The following is a 12,896-nucleotide window of genomic DNA, read 5'->3' as shown; positions in this document are numbered from 1 at the left end:
AATAATGTGTCACCAATTATTTTGTCTTCAAATTTCGTATTGATGTGGCTGGTAGTGATGGAGATATGAAATATGAGCCACCAGAAACTGAATTTGAATTATTTATATTTGAATCGCTTAACTTGAATAATTGCATTAAAAAACTGCATTTGAATTGTAATTTGAAATTTAATTTATTAGTTTGGAACTGAACATTCAGTTCTCACAATTCTAATTCAGTTTGCAAAATTTTAACATTTGTTCCTACCTGGTTGCCATAGCGCCTTTTCGGCCAATCCGTGGTCAAGCCAGTCTAACTTCTTCCTCTGTTTCATGGCGAGTGGCAACCGGGTAGCAACAAATGTTACAAAAGAAAACAGAGGTGCTGATTGGCTGAAGAGGCGCTCTGTGTATCTGGGCTCGATTGCTCTGCCTCATCTACCCGGATGTTCGTCGCAGAAAATTTAAATTGAATTTTGCAAACTGAAATTGAATTGTTAGAACTGAATGTTCAGTTCCAAACTAATAAATTCAACTTCAAATTACAATTCATATTCAGTTTTTCAATGCAATGATTCAAATTGAACAATACAAATTCAAATTATGTGATTCAAATTCAGTTTTTTAATGCAATTATTCAAGTTAAACAATTCAAATTCAGTTTCTGGTGGCTCATATTTGAGCCCAAACATTCCTGTCAAAGCTTTGACACCAAACTAACGTTGGCTTTGCTTCATGCTTCCATTCACATCACTCTGTCCATCTTACAGTAGTAACTGTACTATCTTACAGTAGTAACTGTATGAGTACAGTAGTAACTCTGCTATCAACAGTCTGCTGTTCTGATTCCCAGGAGGCTCTGGAGAAGCTCATTTACTTATTTTATTTTTGCTTTAACTGCTTTGTGTTTGCAGTTGCTGAACTCGGAGCAGAGACAGCTGATCCAGTGTGAGCTCCTCACTGAGATCGTTTATGGGGAGAAAGGTCAAGTTCTCAAGTCGAAGGAGAGAAAACTTTTCCTTCTCAACGACACGCTGATCTGTGCCAACGTCAACCTGAAGTAAGTGGCTCCTACAGTCTCCTGTTAGCTCATTTAATCTGAGCGTTTTGATCATTTTAGAGCTGTCAAAATGTATGATATTCATTGGAATTTTTTTAACTAGAGGAGCCAAGGAACCCATTGGTACCAAACCTCCAGATACCTGAAGGAACATGGGTTCTCTGGTTCTATGGGATAATTAAGGATTCATTATTTTTAATCAATTCAAAGCTATAGATCATTTATTTTGTGTTAATTCAAATATAATAATAATAATACAATAATGACAATTACATGATTGTGATATATCCCAGAGCCTTTCTTGATGAAAGGATCAGATATACTGGCTGAAACATTAGAACTATAAGTTAAGCTAGAGTTTATATGATGAGATAGCTGGATATAACACAGAGTAATATCACCATTCATCAAAAGGGCCATTTTACTAAGATTAGACAGACTTATCCATTATTAGACAGTTAAAACATTGTCAGCTCTTGTAAACTAATAAAGCTCTACCAAGGAGGAGAGGAAGGCATGCTCTCCATGACAGCAGCACTTTAAGATTTCTTTTGATATAAAGTGCATTATAAATAGAATGTATTGTTATTTTATGAGTAACTGCCGTGTCTGTCCACCAGGGGGCCCCCTGACATCAGCAGCCTGGTCCCTGTTGGTCCCAAGTACTCAGTGAAGTGGTGCGCTGGCCTGCTGCAGACTCAGGTGGTGGAGGTGGGCCAGGACAGTCTGCAGAGGAAAGATGAGGTCATCAGAGCGAGACGCCACAGCTCCACCTCCAGCACCTCTGGTACACAGATCACATGTCAAATATTATAATCAAATACAGACGGTTCACACTAAATAGCTCCCTGCTGACTCTGCAGACTCTACAGAAGGTCTGGGCTCAGTTCAAAATCTTTCATTTACTTCATCAAATAATAATAATAATACATTTAATTTATAAGTGGATTTCTAACACTCAAGGACACTGTACAATATTTTGAACAAGACAAAACAGGGAATTAAATTTTCAGTTTTGTCGTTATTTACAAGTTTTGGGAAGTTTGAAGTGAAGCAGGATCTGATATCTGAGAGGCAGGAGGTCAGGGAGGAGGGAGGAGGAGTGGTGTTGGGCTGACAGGAGATGTAGAGCTGGGTGTGAAAATTAATGTTGAATGAGCGGAAGATATCGCCAAGTCGGAGGAGGTAGATGATGAAGAGAAGTGGCCCCAGGACAGAGCCCTGGGGCACACCTGAAGAGACAGGGGAGGCTGGGAGTAGAAGGCCTTGAGCTGGATGAACTGAGAGATATGAAGGGAACCAACTGGAGGAAAGTCTGTTGAGGAGGATGATATGAGAAATGGTGTCAAAAGCTGCAGTCAGGTCAAGGAGGATGAGGAATCAGCTGCCATGAGGAGGTTGTTGGAGATTTTGAGGAGAGCAGTTTCAGTGTTGTGGGAGGAAACCAGATATAAACTGTTGATAGAGGCTGTATTGAATGAGGTGGGAGTGAAGCTGATGTTGGAGATGAATGGTAGGTTTGAAGGTTTGAGATTGTTAGAGTTGTTTGGGTTCAGACCAGGTTTTTTCAGTCATCATCAATATTGCCATCGCAGTAGTTTCCTAAATAGGAAATGATCAAATCAAGCACTAATAGTGTCATACTGATGTTTACTTTACTAGTATTATTGTTTCTGTTTCCATCTGGTCCAGTTCTGTACCATGCCATCCTTTCTATCACATCAATGAACAGAGAAAACAATAGATCTGGTTTTCTTGTCACATGGCTGCTAGCTTGTTAGGCTAACTGTGACTCTGTGTTCCAGGTAAAGTGTTCCTGGGTCCTCCCAGACTGTACCAGGAGCTGGAGGAGCTGCAGCATGACCTGTCGGTGGTGGAGGAGGTCTCCCTGCTGGTGGGCACGCTGCATGGCACCTACCAGGTAACAGCCTCATCTAGTATTTATACGCATATGTAATATATCATATTATATCATATATTGTGTGTGTGTGTATATATTACATTACATTACATGTCATTTAGCTGTGTGCATTCAACGTCAGGACTACATTCATGATATGTGGAATAAACAGAATGATAAAATAAGCTGCTATCTTAAAAATAATACTTTCCTCATATTTCACATTATATACATTATTATTTAATATTACATTCAATCTATTGTCAGCTACATCACCATCTTTGGAGAAGCATTTCTCCACCTTACTGCTCTCACACTGACTGTAGGCGAGAAGGAAAAGGACACGTTAGTTGATAAACCAGGTGATGATGACACTATTTCTGAATCACTGCCAGTGTTTTCTTCACTTTTTGGTCTTTAAAGAAAACGTTTCATACCAGACAACATACAACCAAAGAGGTGGGACGTTGTTTGAACTGAAAATAAAGTGTGATCATTAATTTGCTCATATACAGCATTTACTGTATAAAATACATGTTTGTTGTAAATATACACTGATTCTGATGTAATGCCTGCAACATGTTCCAAACAGTGGCAGAGTCATGTTTATCACTGTGTTACATCACCTTTATATTTAACAAGAAGAACTCCGGACACTAATAGTTGAAGTGATATTTTTGAGCTTTATAAGTTGCTGCTGATGCAGTGAGTGTATGTCTAATGTTACAAACGAGGTTCATTACCATTTATATTTAACTCTGCTCCTTATGGCCTGAACTGTGATTTCCTTGGGTTTATGCAGTTAAATACCTCCTAACTCAGAGCTGGGCAATGGGCGGCCCGCGGGCCACATCCGGCCCGTTGGCTGTCCTGGTCCGGCCCGCATGAGGTTACCCAGAAATTAGAAATCAATATAACCGCAGTGCTTTTATTTTGAAAAAAAATAGCAAGCTAATTAGCATTAGCACTAGAGCTAACAAGCACTTTTACTATAGTTAAGACAACAAATATAGCCACTAATATATATGAGAGAATAAATAAACTTTAACAAACCTTATGTCCTGTCAGCCACTATAGAACAAGGTTATTATAGTTAACGAAAACTAACGAAATAACGAAAACTAGAGTTGAAAAAAGATTTTCGTTTTTAAAAAAACGATAACTAACTGAAACTGTATTGCGTGGTTACAAAACTAACTAAAACTAACTAAAATTATAGTGAAAATGTCCTTAGTTTTCGTTTTTTCATTCATAATTCAGTGTTTCTATTTGAACATGCAACACATGGTGAATATGTTTACTGAGACTGGGATGTTTACACTAGAACCAAAATACAAAACACCCAGAACTGTAAGAGTTAATAACCTTATTGGGGCTGAGATGATAAACCAAAGGAAATAAAGGAAACATTTATTATGACCTCTTTGAATCTGGCACCCAACACATAGCCCATTACAAAAAAACTAAAACTAACACTAAAACTAATACAATCTAAACTAAAACTAGAAAACTCACTCTAAAAACTAACTAAAACTAACTGAATTTGAAAACAAAAATTCACAACGAAATTAAAACTAAAACTAATGAAAAATCCAGAACTATTATAACCTTGCTATAGAAGCCTTTTAGATACTTTATATCAACTTTATATGAATTACGACGCACTCGTTATTATTTACCGTTTGTTTTTTCATTTAACCGTTCTACCGGTTATTTCCTGTCACTACCTTTCAAAATGAAAGCACCCGTTTCACACTGGACAGCACCTTTTCAAAATAAAAGCATCACAACATTGTTAAACACCTTGAAAATGTACAAACATAGAAACAAGCTAAATAACACAAAAACACAAATAGGAACCTTGCTAAAGGTCATTTACAGTTGTGTTTAAAATAAATGTTAAAGTGATATAGTGATTGGAGTATTTACTACTTTTTACTGCTATACTTGATTTACTCCACATTAACAGTCTTATCATAACATTTATTATTATCAGTAGCAGCTCAAAACCAGATAATTTACTGTATTTTATAAAACGATTAAATTAATATTGAGCAGAATTTAGTTCAGAGTTTTGGTCCGGCCCCTGCAGCCTTCGTGGTGTTGGTCATGTGGCCCCTTGGGGACATTAATTGCCCCCCAGTCCTAACGTCTCCTTCCTGTCCTGTGTTTTTGTGTTGCTGGGTCAGAACCTGAACTCCACGGTGTCTCAGGACTGGTGTCTGGCTCTGCTGAGGCTCGTCCGGCTGAAGGAGGAGCAGATCCAGAACGCCAACAAGTGTCGCCTGCGTCTGTCGGTACCAGGAAAACCTGACAAGTGAGTGTCATGGAGGCTCGGAGCTATATATATATATATTTATATATACATATATATATATATATATATATATATATATATATATATATATAATACTGCCCTACAAAGTCTCACTGCACTAACTACACTGTAAAACCCAATGTTGCATGTTTGTTATCATAACTAATTTTCCCTTTTCAATACAACAAAGACCTGTGCAAAAAGTATTTTTAACTTAAAATATTGAGTCAAATATCAAGATTCATTTGAGGTAACTCCATTGTCTTTGTTGTCTACACATAAAATTATTTCGCAGCATGGACACTCAAATATTTAAGTTAAAACAACAAGTTGGGTTTACAGTGTACATTTTTGGTCAAAATTGAGTTATAACTAGAAACGAACGCCTTGATGTCTGTTTTATATTGTGACAAAGTTTTAGATTTCAATTTTGCTTTATTTCAGAGAAATAATTAATTAGTAATTGCACTTACCACAGTCTGCTTTGAACATATATACTAATTTTACCATAAAAATAATAGAATTTTTTTTTTTTTTTTTTTTTTAGCAAAACCAGAGTGCAGTAACTACATTTTTGGGGTCAAAGGTCAAATAAATCATATTGATTTTTGAGTGTAAAAATGACATCATAAAAGACATATAAATAAGTGTCACATCACTTACCTGCCTATAACCCATCTGGCTGGCCAGTTAAAACACATTAAAGAACTTTAAAGCAGTTTTTCTCAGTTTTACCTTTTGTGTAGTTACTGCAGTTAGACTTTGTAGGTCAGTAGTAGTAGTAGTAGTAGTAGTAGTAGTAGTAGTAGTAGCAGTAGTAGTAGTAGTAGCAGTAGTAGTAGCAGTAGCAGTAGTAGTAGTAGCAGTAGCAGTAGTAGTAGTAGTAGTAGTAGCAGTAGTAGTAGCAGTAGCAGTAGTAGTAGTAGCAGTAGCAGTAGCAGTAGTAGTAGTAGTAGTAGCAGTAGTAGTAGCAGTAGCAGTAGTAGTAGTAGTAGTAGTAGTAGCAGTAGCAGTAGCAGTAGCAGTAGTAGCACTAGCAGTAGCACCAGTAGCAGTAGCAGTAGCAGTAGCAGCAGTAGCAGTAGCAGTAGCAGTAGCAGTAGTAGCAGTAGCAGTAGCAGTAGTAGTAGCAGTAGTAGTAGCAGTAGCAGTAGTAGCAGTAGTAGCAGTAGTAGTAGTAGTAGTAGTAGTAGCAGTAGTAGTAGCAGTAGTAGTAGTAGCAGTAGTAGTAGTAGTAGTTGCAGAGTGTTTCTGAATGTTCATGATGTTTCTTGTTGCCAGGTCTGGTCGTCCAGTCAGCATCATCGTGGTCTTCAACACTCCCAGCCCCCTCAGCAAGATCTCCTGGGTGAACCGGCTTCACCTCGCCAAGATAGCTCAGAGTAAGCTCAGCGCTGTGTGTGTGTGTGTGTGTGTGTGTGTGTCTGTGTGTGTGTGTCTGTGTGTGTGTGTGTGTGTGTGTGTGTGTGTGTGTGTGTGTGTAAATAAGCATGGACTGAGAGTGCCTCCAGGCTTTGATTCTCAGTCTTCAGATAACATCCAACACTTTCTGGTGTCACTGCTGTTCAATCAGCGTGAGACAGAAGATAAACTACTCTTTAATCTAAAGAATCTCCCTGGAGACCCTTCGGCCCGCCGGCAGGCCGTCTTCACATTTCAGACGGTTTTCTTTCTTGCAGCAGACTTGAAGACTACAGAGAAGTAATATAGATATCAAATGAAACTAAAGATCTGAGGAGTCTGTTGCTACCAATTATGCCATGATGTCTTGTCAGGATGGAGATATTTTTAGCGTCGGCATGGTGATTTTAAAGCACTGTGTGTCAAGTTGTTCTAGTCATAAATCTGTAACAAACATTGTGTTTTGGTTATTTTGAAATTAAGAACGTACAATGGTTTATGACATTATGAAAGCTGTAATTTAGTTTAAAACACCTTTGCCATTTTGGAGATATCTGTATTTTTTGGGATTGGATGTCAAAGCACTTCTTTTCTGTAAACATCTGAGAAAGTATCAGTATATATATATATATATATATATATATATATATATATATATAATATCAGTACAGCCAGTAGTCCTCTGGATGCTCCAGGTCTCTAGTTTGTGGTTGTGAAGCTTCATGAGGCTGTTATTATCCTCGAGGTCACAGCAGCTCATTTTATAAAGCAAAATAAAAGTTTCACTCACTAACTAACATCATCACACATGAAGAAAACTGGGCTCAGCTTTCCAGTCCTACTTCATTTATGTCATTCACAGACTGTTTAGGGACCCCAGGACGTACAAATATTCAAATACAATTGCTAAAAATAACAGAAAAGTGGCCTGGTGTCTGCCCCATACTGCATGTTATCTGTATAAAGTGGGCAGGTCTGTAAAGGGGGCACCCAGAGAACCCCTTTTGTTTCTCAGATATCTTGAGTTCAGAAGTCAAGGTGTCAGTTTCTTCTCGGGTTATATACGGAAATATGGCCCTAAAAGATTATCACCATATTTTAGAATATTTTTGTGATAACGATATTCTTGACGATATTACAAAATACTGAAAAATATATAGAAAATATGATTTTTTAGTCTGGATAAATAAATAAAAAACATTCAAGAAAATAAAAATGAATCATAAATATAAAATGTAGTGTAAAGTGGGCAGCTCCCCGGAGCAGTAATATGCTGCCCACTGCTCCTTGCATGGTGTGTTCACTTGTGTATCAAAAAGGATAAAGGGTTAAATGTAGAGATTGATTAATAAAAGTAATTAAATCTTAAATCTTAAGTGCAAATCTCAACAGTTGCCAAGTAAAAAAAAATTACTCATGACTCTTGAGTATTAGCAAATAATAAAAAATAACCTTCTAGGGGGTCCGGGGGCATGCCAGGGGGAGTTCTAGTAGCTTTTAGCTCACAACATTGATAGCTCACGAATAACAAACAGCATAATGCAGCAGTGTGTTCGGACCGTTTGGACCTCTGACGGCCCCGACAGGTTGGTAGTGTTTAGTTCTCCACACGGAGAGATGATGTGGGGACGGGACTGATACAGAGAGATGATGTGGGGATGGGACTGAGACACGGAGAGATGATGTGGGGACGGGACTGATACACAGAGAGATGATGTGGGGACGGGACTGAGACACAGAGAGATGATGTGGGGACGGGACTGATACAGAGAGATGATGTGGGGACGGGACTGAGACACAGAGAGATGATGTGGGGACGGGACTGATACAGAGAGATGATGTGGGGACGGGACTGAGACACAGAAAGATGATGTGGGAACGGGACTGATACAGAGAGATGATGTGGGGACGGGACTGAGACAGAGAGATGATGTGGGGACGGGACTGAGACACAGAGAGATGATGTGGGGACGGGACTGAGACACAGAGATGATGTGGGGACGGGACTGAGACACAGAGAGATGATGTGGGGACGGGACTGATACAGAGAGATGATGTGGGGACGGGACTGAGACACAGAAAGATGATGTGGGGACGGGACTGATACAGAGAGATGATGTGGGGACGGGACTGAGACAGAGAGATGATGTGGGGACGGGACTGATACACGGAGAGATGATGTGGGGACGGGACTGATACACGGAGAGATGATGTGGGGACGGGACTGAGACACAGAGAGATGATGTGGGGACGGGACTGATACACAGAGAGATGATGTGGGGACGGGACTGAGACAGAGAGATGATGTGGGGACGGGACTGAGACACAGAGAGATGATGTGGGGACGGGACTGAGACAGAGAGATGATGTGGGGACGGGACTGAGACAGAGAGATGATGTGGGGACGGGACTGATACACGGAGAGATGATGTGGGGACGGGACTGATACACGGAGAGATGATGTGGGGACGGGACTGAGACACAGAGAGATGATGTGGGGACGGGACTGAGACAGAGATGATGTGGGGACGGGACTGAGACAGAGAGATGATGTGGGGACGGGACTGATACACAGAGAGATGATGTGGGGACGGGACTGAGACAGAGAGAGATGATGTGGGGACGGGACTGATACAGAGAGATGATGTGGGGACGGGACTGAGACAGAGAGATGATGTAGGGACGGGACTGAGACACAGAGAGATGATGTGGGGACGGGACTGAGACACAGAGAGATGATGTGGGGACGGGACTGAGACACAGAGAGATGATGTGGGGACGGGACTGATACAGAGAGATGATGTGGGGACGGGACTGAGACAGAGAGATGATGTGGGGACGGGACTGATACACGGAGAGATGATGTGGGGACGGGACTGAGACACAGAGAGATGATGTGGGTACGGGACTGATACAAAGAGAGATGATGTGGGGACGGGACTGAGACAGAGAGATGATGTGGGGACGGGACTGAGACACAGAGAGATGATGTGGGGACGGGACTGAGACAGAGAGATGATGTGGGGACGGGACTGAGACAGAGAGATGATGTGGGGACGGGACTGAGACACGGAGAGATGATGTGGGGACGGGACTGATACACGGAGAGATGATGTGGGGACGGGACTGAGACACAGAGAAATGATGTGGGGACGGGACTGATACACAGAGAGATGATGTGGGGACGGGACTGAGACAGAGAGATGATGTGGGGACGGGACTGAGACAGAGAGATGATGTGGGGACGGGACTGAGACACAGAGAGATGATGTGGGGACGGGACTGATACACAGAGAGATGATGTGGGGACGGGACTGATACACGGAGAGATGATGTGGGGCCGGGACTGAGACACAGAGAGATGATGTGGGGACGGGACTGAGACAGAGAGATGATGTGGGGACGGGACTGAGACAGAGAGATGATGTGGGGCCGGGACTGAGACACAGAGAGATGATGTGGGGACGGGACTGAGACACAGAGAGATGATGTGGGGACGGGACTGAGACACAGAGAGATGATGTGGGGACGGGACTGAGACACAGAGAGATGATGTGGGGACGGGACTGAGACAGAGAGATGATGTGGGGACGGGACTGATACAGAGAGATGATGTGGGGACGGGACTGAGACACAGAAAGATGATGTGGGGACGGGACTGATACACGGAGAGATGATGTGGGGACGGGACTGATACACGGAGAGATGATGTGGGGACGGGACTGAGACACAGAGAAATGATGTGGGGACGGGACTGATACACAGAGAGATGATGTGGTGACGGGACTGAGACAGAGAGATGATGTGGGGACGGGACTGAGACAGAGAGATGATGTGGGGACGGGACTGATACACAGAGAGATGATGTGGGGACGGGACTGATACAGAGAGATGATGTGGGGCCGGGACTGAGACACAGAGAGATGATGTGGGGACGGGACTGAGACAGAGAGATGATGTGGGGACGGGACTGAGACACAGAGAGATGATGTGGGGACGGGACTGAGACACAGAGAGATGATGTGGGGACGGGACTGAGACAGAGAGATGATGTGGGGACGGGACTGATACACAGAGAGATGATGTGGGGACGGGACTGAGACACAGAGAGATGATGTGGGGACGGGACTGATACAGAGAGATGATGTGGGGACGGGACTGAGACACAGAAAGATGATGTGGGGACGGGACTGATACACAGAGAGATGATGTGGGGACGGGACTGATACAGAGAGATGATGTGGGGACGGGACTGAGACAGAGAGATGATGTGGGGACGGGACTGATACACGGAGAGATGATGTGGGGACGGGACTGATACACGGAGAGATGATGTGGGGACGGGACTGAGACACAGAGAGATGATGTGGGGACGGGACTGATACACAGAGAGATGATGTGGGGACGGGACTGAGACAGAGAGATGATGTGGGGACGGGACTGAGACACAGAGAGATGATGTGGGGACGGGACTGAGACAGAGAGAGATGATGTGGGGACGGGACTGAGACAGAGAGATGATGTGGGGACGGGACTGATACACAGAGAGATGATGTGGGGACGGGACTGAGACACAGAGAGATGATGTGGGGACGGGACTGAGACACAGAAAGATGATGTGGGGACGGGACTGATACACAGAGAGATGATGTGGGGACGGGACTGATACAGAGAGATGATGTGGGGACGGGACTGAGACAGAGAGATGATGTGGGGACGGGACTGATACAGAGAGATGATGTGGGGACGGGACTGATACACAGAGAGATGATGTGGGGACGGGACTGATACACAGAGAGATGATGTGGGGACGGGACTGATACACAGAGAGATGATGTGGGAACGGGACTGATACAGAGAGATGATGTGGGGACGGGACTGATACAGAGAGATGATGTGGGGACGGGACTGAGACACAGAGAGATGATGTGGGGACGGGACTGATACAGAGAGATGATGTGGGGACGGGACTGAGACAGAGAGATGATGTGGGGACGGGACTGAGACACAGAGAGATGATGTGGGGACGGGACTGAGACAGAGAGATGATGTGGGGACGGGACTGATACAGAGAGAGATGATGTGGGGACGGGACTGATACAGAGAGATGATGTGGGGACGGGACTGATACAGAGAGATGATGTGGGGACGGGACTGAGACAGAGAGATGATGTGGGGACGGGACTGATACAGAGAGATGATGTGGGGACGGGACTGAGACAGACAGGGAGGAGGGCAGCTCGCTGTGTTCAGTGTGTGAATGCTCCTCATGTCTGGAGGAGGAGAGGTGGGCGGGGTTTGACTGACTGACGGGTGACTGACACTCTGCTGAACAAAGACAACACAACAAAAAATAACATATTTCAGTGGCTTGAAATGTGACGTTAGTGCAGCAGACAGACTCTGGAGGACCGCTACAGTCTAATTAATGGGAACATAACGCCACTATGTCAAGAAGTAGGAATTTTGCCAATATCATGATATGCATTTTTTTTACTCATACATTTGTTTTACCGGTATAATCGTGAATGATACGATATGGCACATAGCTTCTACATTGTTACAGTTGTACTTTGAGGTGCTGTTTCAACCCCTTCCAGCCTCTCGGTGGGCCGTCACAACACAAAGGGTTAATGTTCAAGCATCACAACCCCCATTAGTGCTAGTAAAGGTACCATGTACCTCATTATTGACTTAAACTGTACATAAGTACTGAACAAGTTGTAGTTTCTGTGACATCTGTGTTTGACCATCAGACAGGGGACTTTTTGTTGACATGCAATTACCAATTTGTAATTTTATGGGGTTTGACAGATAAGTAACGAGCAGTGTTACAAATTACTGTTGCAAGAGAGTAATTAGTAAAGTAATACTATTACTTTTGAAAAGACCAAAGAGTAATGAGCTCTAAATGACATTTTTTGCTCTAAGAATTATGGTAAAGTAGATGAACTTACACTGACAAAAAACAAGAAATAAATAGCTAGAATTTAGCAAATACATGCTCGAAACAAGTACAATTATCTGCCAGTGCAGTAAGTAAATTTTTCTTTGTAAGAATTCTTTAAATCAGTAAGAAATATCTACTGGATAGGCACTGGAAAAAACAATTATAGCTTGAAATAATAAATCCAAATGTACTTATGTTGAGCAATTGTGGCTTGAATAGCCCAACTGTAGTAACAATAAAATAGATAAATAAATAAAATAAAGCCAGCAATACTTGAAACAAGCATGTT

General features: G+C 42.5%; 1 protein-coding gene across 1 annotated transcript in view; it reads left to right on the top strand.

Moving 5' to 3' along the window:
• Positions 1 to 12,896, top strand: part of LOC131971585 (rho guanine nucleotide exchange factor 10-like protein) — a 59,903-nt gene that overhangs the window by 31,608 nt on the left and 15,399 nt on the right. Inside the window, exons 16-20 of the mRNA XM_059333094.1 lie at positions 894 to 1,039; positions 1,660 to 1,826; positions 2,845 to 2,960; positions 5,129 to 5,256; positions 6,538 to 6,638. Coding sequence (XP_059189077.1) covers positions 894 to 1,039; positions 1,660 to 1,826; positions 2,845 to 2,960; positions 5,129 to 5,256; positions 6,538 to 6,638 — 658 coding nt within the window. The remainder of the gene's footprint in view (positions 1 to 893; positions 1,040 to 1,659; positions 1,827 to 2,844; positions 2,961 to 5,128; positions 5,257 to 6,537; positions 6,639 to 12,896) is intronic.

The sequence above is a fragment of the Centropristis striata genome, chromosome 5 (genome assembly GCF_030273125.1).
Source record: "Centropristis striata isolate RG_2023a ecotype Rhode Island chromosome 5, C.striata_1.0, whole genome shotgun sequence".
NCBI classification, from domain to species: Eukaryota; Metazoa; Chordata; class Actinopteri; order Perciformes; family Serranidae; genus Centropristis; species Centropristis striata.
This window is presented reverse-complemented; position numbering and strand designations above follow the sequence as displayed.